This window comes from Malus domestica, chromosome 04 (genome assembly GCF_042453785.1).
Source record: "Malus domestica chromosome 04, GDT2T_hap1".
NCBI classification, from domain to species: domain Eukaryota; kingdom Viridiplantae; phylum Streptophyta; class Magnoliopsida; order Rosales; family Rosaceae; genus Malus; species Malus domestica.
Genome location: NC_091664.1, coordinates 6,201,556 through 6,228,196, shown reverse-complemented (window position 1 = coordinate 6,228,196; position 26,641 = coordinate 6,201,556). Strand labels below are relative to the sequence as shown.

Sequence of the window (26,641 nt, the reverse complement as noted above, 5' to 3'; positions counted from 1 at the left end):
TATAACTATTGTTCTTTTCGTTAACTCCGTCAGAACTTCTGTCAAAATGAGTCATGTTTGAAGAACATTACTAAAATTGGGTTAAAGTTGAGGAACTATTGTTTCAATTGGGCTAAAGTTGAGGGATCATTTCTCCTATTAAGGTTAAAGTTAAGAGACCATTGCTACAATTTTCTCATTTAGTTTTTCATATTGCCCTTTAATTTAGCCTTATGAGCGTGACACCTAACTCATTTTGAGGTAATAATTCTCAACTTATGAACATTTAGCCTCCAAATTTAAATTCCGATAAATAATAAAAAGGGATGTGATATCCACACACTTCATTTTACTTCTCACACACCCTTCTAATTTTCGACCGTCGGATAGGATGAATTGAAGAAGATCAACAGATAGAAATTAACAAGGGTGTGTGAGAACACACCCCTAATAAAAAATAACACAACCAACCCATTCTTGTCAACGACTTTCACCACAACTCCTTTTTATCTTCATCATTGACCAATTAGGTTTTCTAATACGATCGTTTGGCATCATGAAAATTTGGAAATGAAAATAAATAGTGGTAGCAGGTAGGAAGAAATTGAATGAGTCAGGTGAATTTTTGTGGATTTTAATAAATACATGTCATTTAGTACTATAGTCTAGTGGATTCTTTCCTTTGACTGTATACAAGGTGTATTTTAGCATGTATTGGTTCTCATACGTTATTTACCCTTTGGTTGTATTTGTAGGCACTTTTTACTGAACTTTGTTTGATAAATTATTTCATGTACCAAATTTATCTTCAAATTTCAAAGTGAATTTCATGGATTGAATGCATCTAAGTCAGAAGTTGATGTGATAGTAATATACAGCGCAATAAACGATAAGATTTTGCATGATAAATTATAGGTATTGGTGGTTAATAAATTGGGTTTAAGTTTAGGATTATTTCATACGATGCAAACACAATACATTTATGGTAAATGAACATTAGAGAATGTAATGCATTATAACAGCACCTTAGTACTACAGTCTAGTGATATTTTTCTTCATTTGTAGATGAGAGATCTTACGTTCGAATTTTAAAAATAGAGAGTTCGCATAGATGAGTTCAGCTCCAAGCCCTAGAAAGATAATTTTATTTAATTTTTTTTAAGGGGAATCAGTTTGTGGTTTCGTTATAGCAGTCTACTCTTCTGAGGGTTGGGAAGACTCGCAGAGATATTTCTGTCTCCCACTGGAAAGTTAATTGACTGTGTTATTGGGCAGTTTGATTCGGTTCAATCAGTTGGAGATGATTGTCAGGTAGACGAAATATGCACAACCCAAATGAAGAGATCAAACTCTAATTCTATCAAAAACTTTCTTTCTGGCACCCTATCCATTCTGTCAACAACTAATACACAAACAAATAAGTCCATCAAACAGAAATAAAGCCAAGAAGTGTATGTACACAACACAAATCAACCTAATCAGCGAACTTTATTTAAATAGAACCAAATAAGTCATTGAACCCTCACTTCACCATTCTAATTTTTTCCATCTCTCTGTGTACATATGAGGGTAGACATTCAACCCTCACTTCTTTATTTTTTTTTGAGAGTTCTGCATACTAATTGGAGGAAACCAAGGAATTCAAAGCTTTTCCATACCTCGGTTTATATTTTGAGGGAATTTAATGCGTTCTTGGAAATTGGGAAAAGGGAATGTGGAGGAATAGGGGAAGAGTCCACTGTCTCTCAAGCTCTTCCCTTTGAATTGCTGTAAAAGAGACTCTCACATCCACCATTCCCCCTATTTCAATTCAAAAAAATTTAATGAAAAATTTTAAGAAGAAACTCAAAAGAAAATCACTAAATAGTTCAATAAATTTGGAATCTTTGTTATTTTCCTGAAGAAAAAAAGGTGGAAACTTTACCTGAGGAACTGAAAGCCAAGCTATGATGAGAGCACGGCAAATGGTGCTGCAAATGTTATGGAGGGACAAAATCAAAACCGATAGAATTGAATAAATCAGTTGGAAAACTCAAGATGTGATCAACCTGTTCATTGGTGACCTGCATCCACACAAAAACCATACAAAAAAATCGCCAATTAGATTCGATAGCATACCACAATGTCATGAGGCAAAATTAACTGTAATCACGAAATTAGCCACCTGAAATCTGCCGGACAACTCACCAGGAAACCCAACTTTTTCTGGGTTTAAATTTTCCCCCATCCAAAACGGATTCATCTAAAACACAAAGTTAGACGGGCTAATCCCTTCACTAGACTGTGATTTAACAGAGGTCCACAATCTCTCCAACAGTGCCTCTGCATTGCTTCTTGTTTCCTAGGTCCTGAACTGGAAAATCCCCAAATGGGCAAATCCAAATTTTATCATCAAAACCAAAATTATAATAAAAAAAAAGGTCGTACCCAGTGCATAAGGCTCCCGCTTTACGCAGGGTCTAGGAGAGGTGAATGTCGGCTAGCCTTACCCCCATTTATGGAGAGGCTAAAAAAAAAAATTTATTTTTCCGAAACCCTTCTAAAGGGCAGAAAGAGAGAGCAAATACAATTTAAGTTCGAAAACCTACAGAGGGGTTTCAGAGGAGGAGCAAAGATGAGGAGAGGTGCGACCACCATGAAGACTCCAGGTTAGTCATCTTGGATTCAGTTTGCAGCATAATTGCTGTTGCTTGCGGTGATTCACCTATCATTGTCTGGCGAGCGAAAACCCTGCAAAGACCAACAATCCCAAAAAATTAGTATATATCACTCCCTGCAAAACTCCAAAATCAGAAAACTGGAAAAATAAAATTTGATAACATTATACCTAAAGAAACCCCAAATGTCCAGTCAAAGGGAAATTAATACAATCTCTGCAAAAAATAATCAGGAGACAAAAACTCAAATCCCAAAAAATAGAATCAGTAAATTAATCATATAAATTGTGATTTGGAAGAAAATTTAGGAGGGTAAGTCTGAAACGCACTGAGAGGCAAGCCTTGTATTTTTGCAATCCTTGTCCCATTGGCCCCTCACAAACTTCTCCGAGTACGATCCTACATTTAACTTGATTCGAAGGAAGGGCATTGAATGTTGACTCAACAAAATTTGCAAGTTATGAAGTCGCGTAACAAATTTCACCTCAAAAGTTAAAAGGCACCAAGGTAAATAAGGAAAATTCAAACCAGTAACCACAGCAATCTAAGAAGTGTATTTTAGTTTAGAGAACATTCATACATTTTCTAGCAGCCATCTCTAGTCTACCGAAAATATCGAATTTGACTGAAGCAATCATCAACACACAATTTTCAGTAGAATTAAACCAGTTTAACTCTTTGGATCATCACCAATTCCATTGTTCACTGGATCATCCTTGTCAAAATTTGATTGAGGAAGGTGTATGCTGCACCGAGAGAGCTTCTTTGGACTGCTAGATGTCCTCTTGTTCAATGAGCTGGTACACATCTCGAATGTGTGAGTATCCATAATAAAAACTGCACATGGTATCCATGACAAAATCAGCTTCAACAATTTAGTCCAAAGTCCAAATAGTCAAATGATGCACATGAATGTTGAAGAAAAACAAAAGTAAGGAGGTTGATATATAAAACTCAAAGCTGAGAGAAGAACAAACAATATATTTCATAAAATCCACAAAATCCTATACATGGAAATGTAAATACCTACCACTTTGTTTTGATTCTTTGGCAAAATCACTAATAGTATCCAGCCTTTTCTTGCTTGTAGATGCATAACTCAGCTGCTCATTATGTGGGGTGACTGGAAAACCAGTAGTCTCACCATTACTGACAATATTAATGCTCGAATCCTCTTCATTGGAAAACAATGCAAGAATTCACCAAATCAAAAAACGAAAAATTAATCGCAGCAAAAAGTGCGGGATTTATTTTATCAAGCCTATGCATAAAAATATACACAATATTTCCAACCATATAATTCCCACTAATACGATAATATCAACAGACTTAGTCAAGTTGAACGTTTATTCTTCTAATCAGTTTATTAGAATTAAAAACATCTAGAACTTTGCTTTATCCAAGATCAGTGTGTATGCATAGTTAAATACATAAAGGTCGTACCCAGTGCACAAGGCTCCCGCTTTAAGCAGGGTCTGGGAGAGGTGAATGTCGGCTAGCCTTACCCCCATTTATGGAGAGGCTGCTCCCAAGTCTCGAACCCGAGACCTACCGCTCATGGGCGAAGGCACTTGCCATCTTACCAAGTGCGACCTCTCATAGTTAAATACATACACACACAAAAATTAAAAGAATAAAGGAAGACAGAAAACTGAGAACTGTATGTACACTAAGATGCATGTCAAGTATGATTGATGAAAGAGATGCTCTTTTTTCTTTTCTTTTGACAATGTAACTAATGTGATTAGAAAACTAATTTACATGGTTGAATTGCTCTTATCAAACTTTATATCAGCTTCAGCCTCAATTCACATGATTGTGGGCATGCAAACATCGTGGCCTTGAATTTAAAAAACCTTAATCAATGCAGTGCATACTTAGAAATATGGAAAGTTCCAAAGAATATTATATTTTAGAAACTTGTGTTCGAATTTCAGAGTCAATATAACAAAGTCAACCTTGAATACAATAATTTAAAACAGAGAATAAAATGTATCTAAAAAAAAGTAACCGATGAAAAAAAAGAAGAAATATGCATGAACCTTGGAAGAGAGAATAACATATTGATGAATATGAGTAGGCAAAACATAAGAGGGGAAAAAATAGACAGAACTATTAGTATACATACAGTTCTCAGTTTACTTATCTCACTAATAAAATATAAATACGTTAATTAATACTTTTACTTATCTCACTAAGAAAATGTACCTCATTTCACTATTCATTTGAACTTTCTCTCTCTATCTACCTCTCTCTCTCCCTCTCCCTCTCTCTCTCCTTCCATTTGTGAGCTTTTCTGCTTGGTGGGTTTTGCAGCATCAGTTAAAGACTCAAACTTTGGCTCTCTCTCTCTCTCTCTCTCTCCCCCCTTCCATTTGTTAGTTTTTCTGTTTGGTGGGTTCTATAGCATCAGTTAAAGACTCAAACTTGGCTGCTGGTTTCTTTACTGCAGAGTTTGTTTGTTTGTGTTCTCGGGAGGTGCAATTCTCTTCCTTTTCAACATATTAAGATGAAAAGTTTGTTTCTTGAACTTCGTTTTGCTGAATTTTAGATGGATTTATTGCATAATTTCTGTTTTTGTTTTACATTTGTGGTTTTCTGCTCTGAATTTGATATGACTACTCACCTTGAGAATTAAAATTATTGTATACAACAACAACAACAAAGCCTTTTCCCACTAAGTGGGGTCGGCTATATGAATCCTAGAACGCCATTGCGCTCGGTTTTGTGTCATGTCATCCGTTAGATCCAAGTACTCTAAGTCTTTTCTTAGAGTCTCTTCCAAAGTTTTCCTAGGTCTTCCTCTACCCCTTCGGCCCTGAACCTCTGTCCCGTAGTCACATCTTCGAACCGGAGTGTCAGTCGGCCTTCTTTGCACATGTCCAAATCACCGGAGCCGATTTTCTCTCATCTTTCCTACAATTTCGGCTACTCCTACTTTACCTCGGATATCCTCATTCCCAATCTTATCCTTTCTCGTGTGCCCACACATCCCACGAAGCATCCTCATCTCCGCTACACCCATTTTGTGTACGTGTTGATGCTTCACCGCCCAACATTCTGTGCCATACAACATCGCTGGCCTTATTGCCATCCTATAAAATTTTCCCTTGAGCTTCAGTGGCCTACGACGGTCACACAACACGCCGGATGCGCTCTTACACTTCATCCATCCAGCTCGTATTCTATGGTTGAGATTTCCATCTAATTCTCCGTTCTCTTGCAAGATAGATCCTAGGTAGCGAAAACGGTCGCTTTTTGTGATCTTCGCTAGATTGCTCCGGTCATTAGTGTGGATAAGTATATAAATGGATAGAGATAGGAAAGCAAACACAAGATGTACGTGGTTCACCCAGATTGGCTACGTCCACGGAATAGAAGAGTTCTCATTAATTGTGAAGGGTTTACACAAGTACATAGGTTCAAGCTCTCCTTTAGTGAGTACAAGTGAATGATTTAGTACAAATGACATTAGGAAATATTGTGGGAGAATGATCTCGTAATCACGAAACTTCTAAGTATCGGAGTGGTGTGTCGTCTTGACTTGCCTTATCTGTCTCATAGGTAGATGTGGCATCTTCTCTGGAAGTACTTTTCCTCCATCCAGGGGTGGTATCTTTAACTGGTGGAGATGCACAAGGTAATGTATCAATTTCACTTGAAGCTTACTTGTAGTTTCAGGCTTGGTCAAGCGCGATACAAACCATGTAGTAGGAGTCCCCCAAGTCGCCGAGCTAGGGGGTCTGCTGAAAGAGGTGACAGACAAGGTAAGCAATCAGAGCTCCGACTGATTGTTCACCTTCTCCCCATCTTGCAACAGCATGAAGGATAAAGAGAAGAAAAATGAGAAGAGATGATATGAGATACTTTTGCTTTTGAAGAAGTAACTTTCCACAGGCTTATTCTTGAACTGAGCTGGAGGGTTTTCTGGTTTCCTCCAGAGTATAAGGCCGACTGAAGAATTTGAGGGTCAAAACAAGTCCATCAAATCTAGAGTACGTTCCACCCTGCTGATATGGGATACTTTTGCTTTTGACAGAGTAATGGATGTATCGGCACGTGTGCTGTTACGCTTGTCTCCACATGCTTCCTTGTATCCTTCGCACTTGCCCTATCTGTTCCTCAAGCAGATGCGGAATCTTCCTTGGAAACATAAGATGTTGAAGATGAGTACTCGAGAGCAATGCCAGGTAAGTAATCAGGTAAGGGGTTCCAGGCAGTCAGTTCCTGGCTGGAAGCTTGATTCCAAGTGCTGACTGATTGCTCTCTTTCTCCTTGTCTTGCAGGTAAAAACAAGGCCAAAGGAAAAGATAGGGAAAAAGCATGATATGGGATACTCTTGCTTTTAACCCTGATGATATGAGATATTCTTGCTCTAGTATAGCTTGTTTGCAGAGGTATTATCGGGGGGAAAGAAAGCTGAATATTTCGAAAGGCTTCGTTGGGAGTGCCCTCTCAGATATGATGAAGGGTTGAGCATTTTTGCAGGTCTGCCTGTCCGTTGGGGATGGAGGTTGACATATATAGGCGTCTCCCTAACAACAAGTAGTAATGCTATTCCTTTACCCTGCTTGGTCATAGCACGGTAGTGGGAGCTGTCAGTTTCACATGTTTTAACTCTGTCAGAGCACTTTGAAAAAGTGGTCTGTGGTATCTGGCTCTCGAGATTCGGAGAACGATGCCTCTTCGATTTTTGAGAAAGCAATCATGCTGGGGGTCTGGCTCTCGAGATTCGGAGAGCAGTGTCTCTTCGATTTTTGAGTAAGTAATCATGTTGGGAGTCTGGCTCTCGAGATTCGGAGGGCGGTGCCTCTTCAATTTTGGAGCAAGCAATCTTGTTGGGAGTGTTGTCTCGAATTTGAGTAAAGGTTGGGCATGTTTGCTAGTCTACCTTGCCACGAAGCACAAAGGTTGACACATAGGGACTTTCCAATTATCCAGCAATGGTACTGTTCCTTTACCCTCTCTTCGATTTTGAGAAAGTAGTCATGTTGGGAGTCTGGCTCTCGAGATTCGGAGGACGGTGCCTCTTCGATTTTGGAGCAAGCAATCTTGTTGGGAGTGTTTTCTCGAATGTGAGTAAAGGTTGGGCATGTTTGCTAGTCTACCTTGCCACGAAGCACAGAGGTTGACACACAGGGACTTTCCAATTATCCAGCAGTGGTACTGTTCCTTTACCCTTGTGGGTAATATTATGGTAGCTAGACCTTCAAAATTTATGTGTCTAAACTTTGTTAGTGCTGTTTCTTTGCTATTCTTTTACCTTTCTTGGTCAGAGCGATGTAGTGGGAGCTGCAAGCTTCACGTGCTCAACTTTGGCAGAGAACTTTGACAAAGTTATCTATGGTACCCATGAGCTATTGTTGCGTGTGGGAAGTGGGTAATTGAATAGTAAGATTCATGTGCTTTCTACTTCACTAGAAATCTTCGACAGAATGCCCATAATTTCTGCAAAGCTGAGTGTGCGTGTGACAGGTGCTGACAAGGCTAGAAAAGTAGGTGCCTCTTCGATTTCTGAGATCGGCCCTCGTGGTCTCTGAGCAGCCCAGCTTTTGAGAAAGCGAGCGCCTCTTCGATTGATTCGGAGAACGATGCCTCATCGATTTTTGAGAAAACAATCATGCTGGGGGTTTGGCTCTCGAAGATTCGGGGAGCAGTGTCTCTTCGATTTTTGAGAAAGTAATCATGTTGGGAGTCTGGCTCTCGAGATTCGGAAGGCGGTGCCTCTTCGATTTTGGAGCAAGCAATCTTGTTGGGAGTGTTTTCTCGAATGTGAGTAAAGGTTGGGCATGTTTGCTAGTCTACCTTGCCACGAAGCACAGAGGTTGACACACAGGGACTTTCCAATTATCCAGCAGTGGTACTGTTCCTTTACCCTTGTGGGTAATAATATGGTAGCTAGACCTTCAAAATTTATGGGTCTAAACTTTGTTAGTGCTGTTTCTTTGCTATTCTTTTACCCTTCTTGGTCAGAGCGATGTAGTGGGAGCTGCAAGCTTCACGTGCTCAACTTTGGCAGAGAACTTTGGCAAAGTTATCTGTGGTACCCATGAGCTATTGTTGCGTGTGGGAAGTGGGTGATTGAACAGTAAGATTCATGTGTTTTCTACTTCCCCAGAAGTCTTCGACAGAATGCCCATAATTTCCGCAAAGCTGAGTGTGCGTGTGACAGGTGCTGACAAGGCTGGAAAAATAGGTGCCTCTTCGATTTCTGAGATCGGCCCTCGTGGTCTCTGGGGAGCCCAGCTTTTGAGAAAGCGAGCGCCTCTTCGATTTCTGAGATCGGCCTTCGTGGTCTTTGAGCAGCCCAACTTTTGAGAAAGCAAAAGCCTCTTCGATTTCTGAGATCAACCCTCGTGATCTCTAAGCAGCTCAGCTTTTGAGAAAGCAAACGCCTCTTCGATTTCTGAAGCTCCGTCGAGTGCAGATTTTTATAGGGGCTGGCATTAAGTTCTAAAGCACACTTGAATCTCCACCAGTAGAAGCTTCATTCTTGCACTTCTAAGATCTTGATTTGTCCGACCTCTTCTCTCTTCAACACCTTTGAAAATGTCTGGCCCCTCCGACCGTCGTTTTGACTTGAACCTTGTTGAAGAGGCAGCCCCGCCTTCTCCAGACAACATATGGCGCCCATCCTTCGTCTCCCCTACTGGTCCTCTTACCGTTGGGGATTCCGTGATGAAGAATGATATGACCGCTGCGGTGGTGGCCAGGAACCTTCTCACTCCCAAAGATAACAGACTACTTTCCAAACGGTCTGATGAGTTAGCTGTTAAGGATTCGCTGGCTCTTAGTGTTCAGTGTGCAGGTTCTGTGTCTAATATGGCCCAACGCCTATTTGCTCGAACCCGCCAAGTTGAATCATTGGCGGCTGAAGTGATGAGTCTCAAACAGGAGATTAGAGGGCTCAAGCATGAGAATAAACAGTTGCACCGGCTCGCACATGACTATGCTACAAACATGAAGAGGAAGCTTGACCAGATGAAGGAAACTGATGGTCAGGTTTTACTTGATCATCAGAGATTTGTGGGTTTGTTCCAAAGACATTTATTGCCTTCGTCTTCTGGGGCTGTACCGCGTAATGAAGCTCCAAATGATCAACCTCTGATGCCTCCTCCTTCTAGGGTTCTGTCCAGTACTGAGGCTCCAAATGATCCCCCTCCGGTGCCTTCTCTTTCTGGGGCTCTACCGACTGCTGAGACTTCTCCTAAGCAACCTTTGTGAAGGCTCCCTCTTGTGTGTTTATTTTGACTCATGTATATGTACATATTTGTAGCTTATCGGGGATATCAATAAATAAGCTTTCCTTCATTTCAACGTATTGTGTTAAATACACCAAAGCCTTCTTCGCTAAGTTCTTTGAATTTTCTTTTGTTGAAGCTTGTATGTTGAAGCTTTCTGAGTGGAGCATGTAGGTTGGGGTAGTGTTCCCTTAATTTCCCGAGTGAGGAAAACTTCTCGGTTGGAGACTTGGAAAATCCAAGTCACTGAGTGGGATCGGCTATATGAATCTTAGAACGCCATTGTGCTCGATCCTGTGTCATGTCCTTCGTTAGATCCAAGTACTCTAAGTCTTTTCTTAGAGTCTCTTCCAAAGTTTTCCTAGGTCTTCCTCTACCCCTTCGGCCCTGAACCTCTGTCCCATAGTCGCATCTTCTAATTGGAGCGTCAGTAGGCCTTCTTTGCACATGTCCAAACCACCGTAACCGATTTTCTCTCATCTTTCCTTCAATTTCGGCTACTCCTACTTTACCCCGGATATCCTCATTCCTAATCTTATCCTTTCTCGTGTGCCCACACATCCAACGAAGCATCCTCATCTCCGCTACACCCATTTTGTGTACGTGTTGATGTTTCACCGCCCAACATTCTGTGCCATACAGCATCGCCGGCCTTATTGCCGTCCTATAAAATTTTCCCTTGAGCTTCAGTGGCATACGGCGGTCACACAACACGCCGGATGCACTCTTCCACTTCATCCATCCAGCTTGTATTCTATGGTTGAGATCTCCATCTAATTCTCCGTTCTTTTGCAAGATAGATCCTAGGTAACGAAAACGGTCGCTCTTTGGCATTTCTTGATCTCCGATCCTCACCCCTAACTCGTTTTGGCCTCCATTTGCACTGAACTTGCACTCCATATATTCTGTCTTTGATCGGCTTAGGCGAAGACCTTTAGATTCCAACACTTCTCTCCAAAGGTTAAGCTTTGCATTTACCCCTTCCTGAGTTTCATCTATCAACACTATATCGTCTGCGAAAAGCATACACCAAGGAATATCATCTTGAATATGTCCTGTTAACTCATCCATTACCAACGCAAAAAGGTAAGGACTTAAGGATGAGCCTTGATGTAATCCTACAGTTATGGGAAAGCTTTCGGTCTGTCCTTCATGAGTTCTTACGGCAGTCTTTGCTCCTTCATACATATCCTTTATAGCTTGGATATATGCTACTCGTACTCCTTTCTTCTCTAAAATCCTCCAAAGAATGTCTCTTGGGACCCTATCATACGCTTTTTCCAAATCTATAAAGACCATGTGTAAATCCTTTTTCCCATCTCTATATCTTTCCATCAATCTTCGTAAGAGATAGATTGCCTCCATGGTTGAGCGCCCTGGCATGAACCCGAATTGGTTGTCCGAAACCCGTGTCTCTTGCCTCAATCTATGCTCAATGACTCTCTCCCAGAGCTTCATTGTATGACTCATTAGCTTAATACCCCTATAGTTCATGCAATTTTGTACGTCGCCCTTATTCTTGTAGATAGGCACCAAAGTGCTCGTTCGCCACTCATTTGGCATCTTCTTCGTTTTCAAAATCCTATTGAAAAGGTCAGTGAGCCATGTTATACCTGTCTCTCCCAAAAGTTTCCACACTTCGATTGGTATATCGTCTGGGCCTATTGCTTTTTTATGCTTCATCTTCTTCAAAGCTACAATCACTTCTTCCTTCCGAATTCGACGATAAAAAGAGTAGTTTCTACACTCTTCTGAGTTACTCAACTCCCCTAAAGAAGCACTCATTTCATGTCCTTCATTGAAAAGATTATGAAAATAACCTCTCCATCTGTCTTTAACCGCGTTCTCTGTAGCAAGAACCTTTCCATCCTTATCCTTGATGCACCTCACTTGGTTTAGGTCCCTTGTCTTCTTTTCCCTTGCTCTAGATAGTTTATAGATATCCAACTCTCCTTCTTTGGTATCTAGTCGTTTATACATATCGTCGTAAGCCGCTAACTTAGCTTCTCTGACAGCTTTCTTCGCCTCTTGCTTCGCTTTTCTATACCTTTCACCATTTTCATCGGTCCTCTCCTTGTATAAGGCTTTACAACATTCCTTCTTAGCCTTCACCTTCGTTTGTACCTCCTCATTCCACCACCAAGATTCCTTTTGGTGTGGGGCAAAGCCCTTGGACTCTCCTAATACCTCTTTTGCTACTTTTCGGATACAACTAGCCATGGAATCCCACATTTGGCTAGCTTCCCCCTCTCTATCCCACACACATTGGGTGATTACCTTCTCTTTGAAAATGGCTTGTTTTTCTTCTTTTAGATTCCACCATCTAGTCCTTGGGCACTTCCAAGTCTTGTTCTTTTGTCTTACTCTTTTGATATGTACATCCATCACCAACAAGCGATGTTGATTAGCCACGCTCTCTCCTGGTATAACTTTGCAATCCTTACAAGTTATACGATCCCCTTTCCTCATTAGAAGAAAATCTATTTGTGTTTTTGACGACCCACTCTTGTAGGTGATCACATGTTCTTCTCTCTTCTTAAAGAAGGTGTTGGCTAAGAAGAGATCATATGCCATTGCAAAATCCAAGATAGCTTCCCCATCCTCGTTTCTCTCCCCAAAACCATGGCCACCATGAAAACCTCCATAGTTGCCTGTCTCCCTGCCCACGTGTCCATTTAAATCTCCTCCTATAAATAACTTCTCCGTTTGAGCAATTCCTTGCACCAATTCTCCAAGATCTTCCCAAAATTTCTCCTTCGAACTCGTATCCAACCCTACTTGAGGTGCGTACGCACTAATCACATTGATAAGTTCTTGTCCTATTACAATCTTGATTGCCATGATTCTATCTCCTACTCTCTTGACATCTACAACATCTTGTACCAAGGTCTTGTCCACGATGATGCCAACACCGTTTCTCGTTCTATTTGTGCCCGAATACCAAAGTTTAAACCCTGAGTTTTCTAGATCCTTTGCCTTACTACCAACCCACTTAGTTTCTTGTAGGCACATAATATTTATCCTTCTCCTCACCATAACTTCCACTACTTCCATAGATTTTCCCGTTAAGGTTCCTATATTCCACGTTCCTAAACGCATTTTGCTCTCTTGAACTCTACCCTTCTGTCCTAGCTTCTTCACCCTCCCCCGTCTAATAGGATCAAAGTACTTCTTTTGTGTGTCCCGGGTAAAGTTGATAGGAGCATATGCTCCCAAACAACTTTGAGTGGAGTCGTTCGAAAAGAAGTTTCTATGGCCCCCTTGCTCATTTAACACTGCATCCGGGTGCCGATGGAGATACAGCGACCCTTGCTCACTTATCACTGTGCTCAGGCCACACAGCGCGCCACTTACGGGTGACGCCCTAGCTTTAGCGCGATTTTGTTCTGGATTCATTTTCATAAGGATTCGACGTGATCATGGAGTGCCGGTTGTCGACTACCTGACGCCCTCCCCCTCCTCCTTTATCCGGGCTTGGGACCGGCCATGTAAGACATAGGCGGAGTTAATTAAAATTATTGTATAATTATAAAATAACTAAACTAAACTAAACTATAAATTGAAACTTTCAATTGAAAAGGTCGTACCCAGTGCATAAGGCTCCCGCTTTACGCAGGGTCTGGGAGAGGTGAATGTCGGCTAGCCTTACCCCCATTTATGGAGAGGCTACTCCCAAGTCTCGAACCCGAGACCTACCGCTCATGGGCGAAGGCACTTGCCATCGCACCAAGTGCGACCTCTAAACTTTCAATTGAATAATCCCAGAATTTTAAATTACTTACCTTGAGAACAGAGGATTTTGCAGCCTACAAACAAACTCCCAAAATCTGAAAAACCTACGAACCCAAAATCACAAAAACACCAAACCTAAAACAAGGGATCACATTTTCTCAGCTACCGAGCAAAAAATTACTAATCCAAAACTAAAATAAAAAAATCCCAATAACTTACGGCTGGGTGAAGTCCGTACCTTGGATTTTGAGGAAACGCAGAAGAATATAGGTTCCGATGAATCGACAATGTTCAATATCAGCTTCAGTTACCTGCAATGGATGTGTTGTTGCATCATATTCAGTTCCTTGATACTATCTCTAATCTCACCAGACTTGGGACGTATCAATTTCAACAACCTTGCAAAGAAAGCAAATGCATCCGATCAGTCAGATTCAAGCAAAATCAATGCTATTTCTTTTATGGTAACTTTTAGTTTCACCATCAACTCCTTTCAGAAAATCCATTCTTGAGTTGAAAATATTTCTGAACCCTATGACAGTCCACTCAAAAATATCAAAAACTCCAACAAAATACTTATATAATCAACAGATATACACCCCCCAAATAAATAGATAACAACAATCAGATATCTGAAATTCATACAAAAGATCTCAAACACCAATATATTAAAAGCAACTATTCCAAATTTCCAAGAAACCCTTTAATAACCAATAATGATAAAGTCAGAACACATTGATCTACACTACCATTTGAGAAAAACACCCACCAAAATAAATAAAAAACCCCAAAAAAGTGCATATATAAATAGAAATATCGATGGAGATATACAAAAACCTACCTGGGCACCTGCCCATCAGGTTGAATTCCATGCTCGAGGCAGTAGAGCTCCCAGCATGAATTGCCCACATGAATTCCAGCATGCTCAATATGAATGCTTATGATTTCTCTCATCTCTCTCTCTTTTCTCTGATAAAAATTGAAACTTTATGAACTGCTTTTTCGATAAAATGGGAATGGACAAAGATTTGAAGTCTGCTGCTAAAAAGGGGGGAAAATATTAAAAGTTTCTCCCCAAAAAACCCCATCTCTGTCATTAAACGAAAACTCCGAAAGCAACAACCCATTTAAAATTGAACCTAAGAAATTAAAAGCTTCTAACATCTAAAATTGAACAGAACACAATCCATACAGTTGCATAAAAAAGTTGTAGATGCAAGATTAGAACAACTCACCGCAAAACTATCCACTTTGAGACCAACAGAGGCGAAGAAAGAAGAGAGAGCAGACGGCTACGAAAGAAGAGATCGAAAAGAAATGGGAATAAAAATCAACCAAAAGCAGTGAAAAGGAACTAAAACATGAAGAGAACACGAAGCAGATTTTGACATGTAATAGGTGTAGAAGGTACCTGTGGTGATGAGGAATAGATGATGATGATCTGGGTTTTTTCAATTGGAAAGATCTTGAGCAAAGTTGCTGGTGAAGAAATCACGGAGGAAGAGATGACAAAGCAAAGATTGAAGAGCGCGAAGCAGAGATGGAAGAAAGCAGAGATGGTAGAGAGATGGTGAAAGCTGAGTGCGGGTTCTGAAGAAACGGAGAGATTTCTATTGCGCAGCAGGGACAAAAATGTCATTTTACTGTATAATACACACAAAAAGTGGGTATACAAAATTGGCAAGAGATAAACTTGTTTCCTGAAACGCAGCTATGAGTGACGGCGATTAATCTCTCCATTTATTACACAGTTAAACTTGAACCTATGCATAACCAAGGTTTGGAAACCTACTAAAATTAGGAATAGGCCCTTGTAAGTTGCAGTTCCTCAAACTCCTGAAAGAAACAATAAAAACACAAAGATATTCAATCTTGACATGATTCGTCGTGTTAAATATTAAGAGCTACTTCTCGATTGTCATTCCAAACAACCAGCACCATCACCTAATGTGATAGAAACGTGAGATGTTCCCTGCACAGTGGTTGGAAATTTGTTTCACAACAAAAACTATGATTCCCTCTATTGTTGCTATGCTTAATCACAAATCTTTTGGATTTACACCTCCATAGTTGGAGCTTTAAATCTGATGTATGAAAAAATAGAGATTTAAAGCTCTTACAACTTACTAAAAGACATAGAATCAGAAGCAGCACTTACAACTTGAACAGTTTTGACATGTTGCTATACGAATCTGGAATTGTAATCCCACCAAAGTTGTTGTCAACTTGACTGCAAAACAAATAAGATTATAGGGCTAAGAAACTTGATACGGGATTGCATTATGTTGTAGAAAAAGGAAAGTCTAGAGAATTGTTCCCAACAGTACGAAAATGCAAGAAAGGAAAGGATGAAAACATAATTAAGGCACAAATTTATGTTCCAAAGTAAGAAAACATACAACATTAATAAGCTTGGCAACTCCGAGAACCCTGGCAAAAGATACCCAGATAAGTTGTTGTTGTCAAGAAGACTGCAAAAATGTATTGGTCTGTAATGTGATTTGTTTTCTTTTCAGTGGACATCTGATTAGAGATAGAGTTTTTTTTTTCTTTTTTTACTTTACGTTAGAATATAGGGGTTGATCTATGACATCTACCAACTGATAATATATACATGCTCTAACCCAAGAATAAAATAAGAACATACAGTGTTGTGAGCTGCAGAGCCACCATACTGCTGCGCAAGAGCATCTCCCATGCTCTGGTACATATCTATTCGAGCTGCAACAACAGTGCTATTAGGATTACACAACAATAATTATTTGAATATTAGAAAGAAATCAAACAAACAAAATGATTACCTTCCCCTGAAGAGAGAGGTGAGAAGCCTCGAAAGTAATAACCAAAATGTTGACTCTGAAAAGCTAGAAAACTTCCATGCGAAGAAGGCAGCTTCTCTAAGAGACGTGGAGGAGCTACAGAGCCATAGGAGAGTTGTTGTTGAAGATTTCCAAGATGCATAAGCCCTCTGCGAGCTTGCCTCTTTTGAGGAGCATGGTTGGAAAGTGGAAATTGTAATAAATGATGATCTCTGGCAATTTCAAAAGGGAAGTACATGATGCGGGCAAGAGGGTGGGGATAGAGGTTACTCCAGAAAAGGAAAAAGTGCTCAAGGAGCATTAGGTCACTCCAGAGAAGAGAAGGAAGAAGCGCTGAAGCAGGCAGCATTAAGTAAGAGTGCTATTTTAAATATTTTAAATTAGGCGAATGTGGATGCACATAAAAACGTTTTGCCTCCTAGATAAATAAATTAGGCAAACGTGGACGCACGTAAAAGCGTTTATGTTATTTACTTTCTATATATATATGTGTGTATGAATTAATATAAAATAGAGTGGTTTAATGAATGGGTTTCGCAAAACATTGTTCAAACTAAAAGTAGTTTAACAAGCGTGGAACCATGGCAGCATGAGCTGCATGACAAGAACAAAGTGCTCAAGCAGCATTAGGTCACTCCAGAGAAGAGAAAGAAGAGGGCTGAAGGAAAGGAAGAAGTGCAGCTTGAGTAAGAGTGCTATTTTAAATATTTTAAATTAGATGAACGTGGACGCACGTAAAAACGTTTATGTTATTTGCTTTCTATATATATATATATATATATATATGAATTAATATAAAATAGATTGGTTTAATGAATGCGTTTAGTTTAACAAGCGTGGAACCATTGCAGCATGAGCTGCGCGACAATTCTAAACCAAAGAAATTAGGAATGGCACACTGCTCAGCTCCAATAAATTGAACAAACAATCTCAATTACGTATTGAGCTAAAGATATTTATCAACCCAGCTGAGGTGAGGGATCAAAAAGTATCACACGCTCTCTTAACGTTATTTGTAAATGAAATGGTTTTGTAAAACGAAACAGAAAATTACAAACAAACAAATAGGAAAACTATTCTTCTGAACCAAACAATCATTTACTTTTTCTAAAATAAAAAATTCTTATTTAGAAGGATCAATAAGGCTTTGTTGTTGTAATTTTTGTTAAAAAGTGAAAGACGGTTGCAGTCCTAATTCTATTAAAACTGTGATTTTTATAAATCCTAATAGATTATTAATCGTATTACTTGGAAAACAAGGATAAATAATCATGAGAATTACATGACACGCACAACTCCCGGACCCAATTTATATCCTCATATCTTCTTCTCCAACAAATAAAGATCCACAATTCCTACTCCAACCGCCACCCAACAGAGAGGGACATAATTTGAATTTGAGATTTAGAGATGAAGAATCTGGCCAGGGTTCTGAAATTAGCAACACCAGGCAGCATTGTTTCTTTTCCTTCACTGACAAGGGTGGTTGGTGTCGCTCCTCCTCCGCAATTCCACCTCGCAACAAGCTTCATAGCGTCCAAGGTGGCCAACGCCGCCGCTAAGCCTCAGATTATGGCTTCCTCCTACTCCTCCTCCTCCTTCTACAGCGACCCGTGCCTCGATATCTTTTTCAAGGTGCGACCACCACCAGCATCTGCCGCCCGTACTTCCCACACTGACACTGCCCTCATCAACTCTCTCGAGCAACGGCTCCCACTCGCCTGGTCCCACAACCCCCTCACCACCCTCAAGCTTATCTTCAACCTCTCCACAAATCACTTCTATCCGGAAGCCTCGTCCGCGGCCATGTCTTGGCTCCACCGCAACCACCCCAGAACTCTGGCGCATAACCTTGACTCTTTCGGGGGATTATACGCCATTGTCAAGATTCTCTACGGCCTTCTCCTTCCGCAGGACCAGCAGGAGACTGAGGTGGAGGAGATGGAGGAGAAACACCGCCAGAGATACGACCGCGATCCGCATTACAAGTCCTTGCACGACCGCGCTATGGATATTTTCGTGGAGCGGCTCAAGTCCGATATTCAAAAGATGCAGCAGAACAAGCTGGAACTCAAGCCTTCTGATTATTTAACTGATGACGACGATCATGACGAGGATGATTCTCGGGAACATGATTCTGTTATACGTCCTATTGATGCTGATGCTTTTGCTGATCTCTACGTCTCCGAGGCCGCAGACTGTTTCCTCACCACATTCCCCTCCGACGCCCATGCCATCCGCGCCATTGCGCTTCGTGAAAGCACTGCCAGGCGGCTCTTCCCTTTGGTGTCGCAATCGCAACAACCAGATCAATCATCAAAGGAGGATGATCAGTGGGAGCGGCTGAGGAAGGAGTTCTTGGCGCCCTTGCAGAAGTACTACAAGCGTCAGGGCAGGTTCAACCCGAGACGGTGGGGTGTGGATATTAAATATTTGGAGCAGGTGAAAGCCTCAGCAGCATCAGCTAGCAAAGGCAATTTAAGCTGCGTCATAGAGCCCGATGCTTTGCTTCCACATTTTATCATACGATATTTGCAAGATGCGAATGTTGGGGAGGCGGCTGAGCTTCAGTGGAATGCATTGCTGCGCAAGCACAAGGAGGGTGCCAAATTCAGAAACTGCTTCGCTGTATGTAACATGGACAGAATTATGTGTTGGTCCAGCCCATGATCAATGTTCTAGATTATTCTAGTAAGCAAGAGATGAGGCTGGAGCTTGCTAGACAATTCTAGCATGTTATTAAGTTGATGGAAGAAGCTAGAGAGTACTAGCTTCCTTGGTTGCAAATGGAAAGATCTAGAAGCTACAAGTATGTGGCTAGTCTAGATTTTTCTATACTAGAGGTTTGAAGAAGGAACTAGAAACTAGTAGAATGCCAAACCCTCACCTATAAATATGGGTGTGATGTAACCAATTGAGAACCAAGAGTGAGTAGCAAAGGATCAAGTCCAAAGCTAGAGTTCCACTCCAAGAGTGAGAGTGAGAGTGTTCCACTACACATTGTGTGAGTGAAGTTTAGAGTGATAGAAAGTGTGTGTTATACTTTCTTGTATCCATCAAGCCTTGTCTTTGGCTTGGTAAGACTACTCTTGTTGTATTCATCTTTTTCATATAGTGAAGATTGATCCTTGTTTGGTGGACGTAGGCATAAATTGCCGAACCACATAAATTCTTGGTGTCCATTTTCTACTTTACCTTATGCATTCTCTATCTTGTAGTACCGACATTCCTAACAAGTGGTATCAGAGCCCGGTTGGCTCGTACTGCGAGATGGAAGGAAGTGGCACTATGATCAAACTCACCAACTCCAATTGGGTAACATGGAAGCCAAGGATGGAGGACATTCTCTATTGCAAGGATCTGCATGAGCCAATTGAAGGAGATGCCGCTAAGCCAGAGAGCATGTCCGATGCCGAGTGGAAGAAGATGAATCGCAAGGCTATTGGCACAATTAGACAATGGGTGGACGATAGTGTTTTTCACCATGTGTCTAATGAAACCAATGCTCGCGAGTTTTGGACAAAGCTTGAGTCCTTGTTCGAGAAGAAGACTCCAGCTAAGAAAGCCTTCTTGATCAAAGAGCTCATCAATGTGAAGTACAAGGATGGTTTAAGTGTAGCAGAACACTTGAACAATTTCCAGAATATCATCAACCAGTTGGCTACTATGAAAATGACGATCGAGGACGAGCTACAAGCGCTCTTGTTACTTGGATCCTTGCCAGACAGTTGGGAGACCTTTGTGGTGAGTATAAGTAACTCTGCTTCTAATGGTGTTCTTACCCTTGATAATGTTAAAAATAGCATGCTCAATGAAGAAACAAGGAGAAAGACTTCTGGCACAGATAGCAGCCAAGTATTTGTCACAGAGAACCGCGGAAGAAGCAAGAGTAGAGGGCCTAGAGGTCATGGCAGGAGTCCTAGCCGATCCAAGTCAAGGTTCAGGGGTGCATGCCACCATTGTGGCAAAGAAGGCCATATGAAGAAAAATTGTCGAGTTTGGAAGAGAGAGCAAAGGGAAGGAAACAATCAGAAGAAAGATGATACTGGCAATACCACTGCTGTCATATGTGGTGATGTACCAGAAATATTGTCTGTTGGTGAATGTCTGCATATGGGCAACTCTGACAGAGACATTGAATGGATCTTTGACAATGGAGCTTCCTTCCATGCTACGTCCAAACGGGAGTTCTTCAGTACATACAAAGAAGGTGACTTTGGCATAGTGAAGATGGGGAATGAAAGCTATTCCAAAATTCTTGGAATTGGTGATATATGTCTAAGAACTAATCTCGGCTGCCAATTGATGTTGAAAGATGTGAGACATATTCCTGATATACGTCTCAATTTGATATCCATCGGTACCCTTGATCGACAAGGATATTATCACCATATTGGCGAAGGAAAATTGAAGCTTACTAAAGGCTTAATGGTGGTAGCAAGAGCACGACTTTGTTGTACGTTGTACCGGTCAAATGCCAAGGTTTTGAAAGGTGAGTTGAATGCTGTGGAGGACTCATCTCTAGACTTGTGGCATAAGAGGCTAGGTCACATGAGCGAGAAAGGCCTACAGGTTTTGGCAAAGAAGTCTCACATTCCCTTTGCCAAAGGTACGTCGTTAAACTCTTGTGAGCACTGTTTATTAGGAAAACAAAGAAGAATTAGTTTTTCGATTCCATCTACAAGGAAAGGAAATTTGTTAGATCTTGTTTATTCAGATGTGTATGGTCCCATGGAAGTCGAGTCACTCGGAAGAAATAAATATTTTGTTACTTATATTGATGATGCTTCACGAAAGGTTTGGGTGTATTTGTTGAAATCCAAAGACCAGGTGTTTCAGACATTCCAGGAGTTCCATGCCATGGTGGAGAGGGAAATTGGGAAACCTCTTAAGTGCCTTCGTAGCGACAACGGCGGCGAGTACACATCTCACCAGTTTAGAGAGTATTGTGTGAAACATGGCATACGTCATGAGAAGACAGTTCCTGGAACTCCACAACATAATGGTGTTGCTGAAAGAATGAACCGAACCATCATGGAGAAAGTCAGGTGTATGCTGAGGACTGCAAAGTTATCTAAGCAGTTCTGGGGTGAAGCTGTAAGGACAGCCTGCTATTTGATCAACCGATCTCCATCAGTACCATTAGGTCTTGATGTTCCAGAGAGAGTATGGGCTGGTAATGATGTGTCTTACTCTCATCTGAAAGTGTTTGGCTGTAAAGCTTTTGTGCATGTGCCCAAAGAGCAGAGATCGAAGTTAGACTACAAAGCTACACCGTGCATCTTTCTTGGTTATGGCGATGAAGATTTTGGTTACAGATTATGGGACCCATACCAGAAGAAGTTTATTCGAAGTAGAGACGTGATCTTTTATGAAGATCAAACAATTGGGGATTCGGATAAAGAAGCACAACCAGATGGCGCAGACAGAGGAGTTGATCCATTAGCTTCAGATGAAGAAAGTCACGATGACATCCCTGAAGCAGCTGCCAATGAAGTGCCTGCAGAACCAGATAATGCTGATCAGGGGGAGCCTGATCAAGATGTGCCAGACCATGAGATTGCTGATCAGGTGGAGCCTAGTCAAGAAGAGCAGATTCAAGGAGAACCCAATCAGGGGGAGCCTCCAGCCCTACAAGAGAATGAAGATCAGGTCAGAAGATCCATCAGAAGTCGAAGACCGTCTACCAAGTATTCTTCATCAGAGTATATCATGTTGACTAATTATGGAGAGCCTGAAACATATGAGGAGGCCAGAGCTCATAACGACAGTGACAAATGGATGAAGGCAATGGAGTCGGAGATGGATTCCTTATCAAAGAATGATACCTATGAGCTGGTGGAGCTTCCAAAGGGCAGGAAAGCATTGAAAAACAAGTGGGTGTTCAAATTGAAAAGAGACGACAACATGACAAGGTACAAGGCTCGTTTGGTTGTCAAAGGTTTTGGTCAAAAGAAAGGAGTTGACTTCGATGAGATTTTCTCACCGGTGGTGAAGATGACTTCCATTCGAGTTATCCTTGGTATGGCAGCAAGTATGGATCTTGAGCTCGAGCAGTTAGATGTTAAAACTGCATTTCTCCACGGCAATTTAGAAGAGGAGATATACATGGAGCAACCCAAAGGCTTTGAAGTCAAAGGTAAAGAAAATTTGGTGTGCAAGCTCAAGAAAAGCTTATATGGTCTTAAGCAGGCTCCGAGGCAGTGGAATAAGAAGTTCAACTCATTCATGGTGAGTAATGGGTACAAGAGAACTCATGCTGACTCTTGTGTCTATATCAAACAATTTTCTGGAGGTAAATTCATCATCTTATTGCTTTATGTTGATGACATGTTGATTGTCGGACAAGATACCTCTATGATTAAAATGCTCAAAGAAGAGTTATCTAAGTCCTTTGACATGAAGGACTTAGGGCCAGCCAAGCAGATTTTGGGCATGGATATAATTCGTGACAGAAAATCCAAAAAGTTGTGGCTGTCACAAGAAAAGTATGTTGAACGGGTGCTTGAAAGGTTCAACATGAAAGCAGCCAAATCGGTAAGCTCACCTTTAGCCAATCATATCAAGTTGAGCAAAGAGTCGTGTCCAAAAACATATGAAGAAAAGGAGAAAATGGCAGTTGTTCCCTACTCTTCAGCAGTAGGAAGTATCATGTATGCAATGGTGTGCACACGGCCAGATATTGCTCATGCAGTAGGTGTGGTGAGCAGGTTTCTCTCTAATCCAGGGAAGGACCACTGGGAAGCTGTTAAGTGGATTCTCAGATATTTGAAGGGGACTTCTAAGATGTGCTTGTGCTTTGGCGGTTCCAAACCAATCTTGGAAGGATTTACAGATGCTGACATGGGAGGTGACCTGGATGGTAGAAAATCTACGTCTGGGTACTTGTTTACTTTTGCAGGGGGAGCCGTGTCTTGGCAATCCAAGTTACAAAAGTGCATTGCTTTGTCCACAACCGAGGCTGAATACATAGCCGCTACAGAAGCATGCAAGGAGTTGTTGTGGCTGAAGCGGTTTCTCCAAGAGTTGGGTTTGAAGCAAAGTGATTATGGCGTTTATTGTGATAGTCAGAGTGCTCTGGATTTGAGCAAGAACACTACATATCATTCACGCACTAAGCACATTGATATTCGTTATCACTGGATTAGAGACGCTATCGAGAACAAGTTGCTACAGCTGAAGAAGATTCATACCGATAATAATTCTTCAGACATGTTGACAAATGTAGTCACAAAATCAAAGTTGGAATTCTGCATTAAGGCTGCTGGGATGAACTCCAGGTAACTTGGAGTCATGATCGGAATTCCTCCCTCATGGACTGGAGGGGGAGATTGTTGGTCCAGCCCATGATCAATGTTCTAGATTATTCTAGTAAGCAAGAGATGAGGCTGGAGCTTGCTAGACAATTCTAGCATGTTATTAAGTTGATGGAAGAAGCTAGAGAGTACTAGCTTCCTTGGTTGCAAATGGAAAGATCTAGAAGCTACAAGTATGTGGCTAGTCTAGATTTTTCTATACTAGAGGTTTGAAGAAGGAACTAGAAACTAGTAGAATGCCAAGCCCTCACCTATAAATATGGGTGTGATGTAACCAATTGAGAACCAAGAGTGAGTAGCAAAGGATCAAGTCCAAAGCTAGAGTTCCACTCCAAGAGTGAGAGTGAGAGTGTTCCACTACACATTGTGTGAGTGAAGTTTAGAGTGATAGAAAGTGTGTGTTATACTTTCTTGTATCCATCAAGCCTTGTCTTTGGCTTGGTAAGACTACTCTTGTTGTATTCATCTTTTTCATATAGTGAAGATTGATCCTTGTTTGGTGGACGTAGGCATAAATTGCCGAACCACATAAATTCTTGGTGTCCATTTTCTACTTTACCTTATGCATTCTCTATCTTGTAGTACCGACATTCCTAACATTATGGGCGGGGCTAGGGAATTGATTGCGAGTTTGGGACTTTTTGTGAGTGAACTGAATGAAGAGCCAGCCTGGAAAGGAAAGCTGATCAGTTCCGCTCCTCTTCCTGCTGCTGCCGGGGACGACCACGCTCTGTTATTTTGTTTTCGTCTTCCTCATCTGTATTCAGTACCCCGCAACGATGGCCTAAGGTCCAAATTATCTTTTTTGAAGGGAATGGATGGCTGCCTGGTAGTTCATTTGCAAAAGGTGTTTGATTTGATTCTCCAAGTGACTGTCAATGAGAATTTGAAGCCAGATCAGATGATCCAGAAGCTCTTTATCTTCGACGACGACATGGGCCCTGATTTTTTTGATGGCGCGGCCTGGGAGACTCAGTACGAGGCCATAAGGACCATGTTTAAGGACAAAGGGTATGGGGATGATGCGGTGCCTCACATTCTGTTTTGGGATATTTGGTGCCGGGAATTGCCTTCAATCGCTTTGCCTTGTCCAGGGGTGACGCTATTGCGTGGCAGGTCTAATAATTTGGTCAGGTCCTTCTTGGAGAATGGTGGGGATATTGGCCCGCACCATGTCATGGAAGCAGCCTTCTCGGACGAACAGTTTCAAGCTCTAGCTGTTGTGGACTGATTTGCTCACTTGCTCATCGTGGACTCCGTTGGCAACTTGGCATTGTCATTGGGTTGATGCTCTATGTTCCGTTCGCATTCATCATCTTGTACTTGACAAAAATTCCTGATCTCTCCCTCTTAGTTGTTTCTTTGCTCGCTAGCTACCAGTATTTTCTGCTCCGAATTTGAAAACTATTTGGTATATTATGTATTTGGGATTCATTTACTGAAATTAAGCTTATTCAGTTTTTAATTTTACGTATAATCTTTTAGTTAGGGATGTTATTCCTTTCTTTGTTTCAAGTTTGGACCAAATTAATTAAGGAAGCCTTCGCCATTTGTTATTCAGTTTTTAATTAAGCTCATTCATTCAGAGGAAACGAAGCCATTGCCATTTGTTTCGTATAGCTTCCCTTCGATCTTCGAACGGAACGGGAATTAGATGTACCTACAAAAGGGTCTAAATCACTTGAGAATGTGGAAGCATCACAACTTTTCTAGTTAAATACATCAAGAGATGCTTTCCCATATTTTCCGCATGCAGTTCTAGCTAGAAGTAATACAAGAGAAAGAGATAGAAATGGACAGAGAAAAACGAATGAGATTGTTCCCTGAGAGTGCTCTTGCTACGGTTAAGCGATCTTCGGATAATTCTATATATTGCTCAGCTGCAATGGGATTTAGAATACGAGTCTGTTGTGTTTGTGAACTTGTGCTCAACTCCGGAGTTGGTTCATCGTGTTTTTTCTTTCTGGTACTTACCGTCATATCAGCTTGATTAGTTACAAGTTAGTTAATCACCTACTTATTATTTTGTGCCATTCAAATCTGCAATTCAAAGAGACTTTTATCTGCATATCAAATTAAACAGTTCAAACAAAATCTCAACATCGACAGGATGACGACGATGCTGTTACAATGTAAATTGCTTTTACTGCTATGGTTTATCTCATTTGAGTTATAATGGTACCGCAACTTTAATCCAATTGGAGCGATGCTCTCTCAATTAAAAATATGTTACTATTTGTCCCTTAACTCACCAAAACGTATAACTATGGTTCTTTTCGTCAACTCTGTCAGAACTTCCGTCAAAATGAGCCATATTTGAAGAACATTACTAAAATTGGGTTAAAGTTGAGGAGCTATTGTTTCAATTGGGCTAAAGTTGAGGGATCATTTCTCCTATTAAAGTTAAAGTTGAGAGATTATTGCTACAATTTTCTCATTTAGTTTTTCATATTGCCCTTTAATTTAGCCTTATGTGATTGGCACCTAACTCATTTTGAAGATTTAATTCTCAACTTATGAGCATTTAGCCTCTAAATTTAAATTCCGATAAATAATAAAAAATAACACAACCAACCCATTCTTGTCAACAACTTTCACCACAACTCCCTTTTAACTTCATCATTGACCAATTAGGTTTTCTAATACGATCGTTTGGCATCATGAAAATTTGGAAATGAAAATAAATAGTGGTAGCAGGTAGGAAGAAATTGAATGAGTCAAGTGAATTTTTGTGGATTTTAATAAATACATGTCATACTATGGTCTAGTGGATTCTTTCCTCTGACTGTATACAAGGTGTATTTTAGCATGTATTGATCCTCATACATTATTTACCCTTTGGTTGTATTTGTAGTCACTTTTTACTGAATCTTTGTTTGATAAATTATTTCATGTAC

The 26,641-nt window shown here is 40.8% G+C and overlaps 2 protein-coding genes across 2 annotated transcripts; one reads left to right on the top strand and one right to left on the bottom strand.

The window, feature by feature from the left end:
* Positions 1 to 3,167: 3,167 nt before the first annotated feature.
* Positions 3,168 to 15,248, bottom strand: LOC114824341 (uncharacterized). Its single transcript, XM_070820115.1, has 7 exons — positions 15,021 to 15,248; positions 14,845 to 14,901; positions 14,451 to 14,578; positions 13,848 to 14,007; positions 13,660 to 13,744; positions 3,667 to 3,810; positions 3,168 to 3,433 (listed from the first exon to the last, which is right to left on the bottom strand). Exons 1-4 carry the CDS (start codon positions 15,246 to 15,248, stop codon positions 13,917 to 13,919), a joined length of 504 nt encoding a protein of 167 aa, XP_070676216.1. The 3' UTR covers positions 3,168 to 3,433; positions 3,667 to 3,810; positions 13,660 to 13,744; positions 13,848 to 13,916.
* Positions 15,249 to 17,838: 2,590 nt separating this feature from the next.
* On the top strand, positions 17,839 to 24,975 carry LOC114824340 (uncharacterized). The gene is made up of 4 exons (XM_070820114.1): positions 17,839 to 19,056; positions 21,676 to 22,009; positions 23,330 to 23,441; positions 24,327 to 24,975. Exons 1-4 carry the CDS (start codon positions 17,839 to 17,841, stop codon positions 24,973 to 24,975), a joined length of 2,313 nt encoding a protein of 770 aa, XP_070676215.1.
* Positions 24,976 to 26,641: the final 1,666 nt, after the last annotated feature.

What these genes read in the sequence shown, in the direction of transcription:
- LOC114824340 (XM_070820114.1), top strand. Translation starts at nt 17,839, where the DNA reads ATGAAGAATCTGGCCAGGGTTCTGAAATTAGCAACACCAGGCAGCATT. An exon ending in AATTCAGAAACTGCTTCGCT is followed by an intron (nt 19,057 to 21,675) that starts GTATGTAACATG and finishes CCCAAAGAGCAG; the next exon opens with AGATCGAAGTTAGACTACAA. An exon ending in GAGTTGTTGTGGCTGAAGCG is followed by an intron (nt 23,442 to 24,326) that starts GTTTCTCCAAGA and finishes TCTATCTTGTAG; the next exon opens with TACCGACATTCCTAACATTA.
- LOC114824341 (XM_070820115.1), bottom strand. Translation starts at nt 15,248, where the DNA reads ATGACATTTTTGTCCCTGCTGCGCAATAGAAATCTCTCCGTTTCTTCA. An exon ending in TCTATTCCTCATCACCACAG is followed by an intron (nt 14,902 to 15,020) that starts GTACCTTCTACA and finishes CTTCTTTCGTAG; the next exon opens with CCGTCTGCTCTCTCTTCTTT. An exon ending in CCTGATGGGCAGGTGCCCAG is followed by an intron (nt 14,008 to 14,450) that starts GTAGGTTTTTGT and finishes TTTCTTTGCAAG; the next exon opens with GTTGTTGAAATTGATACGTC.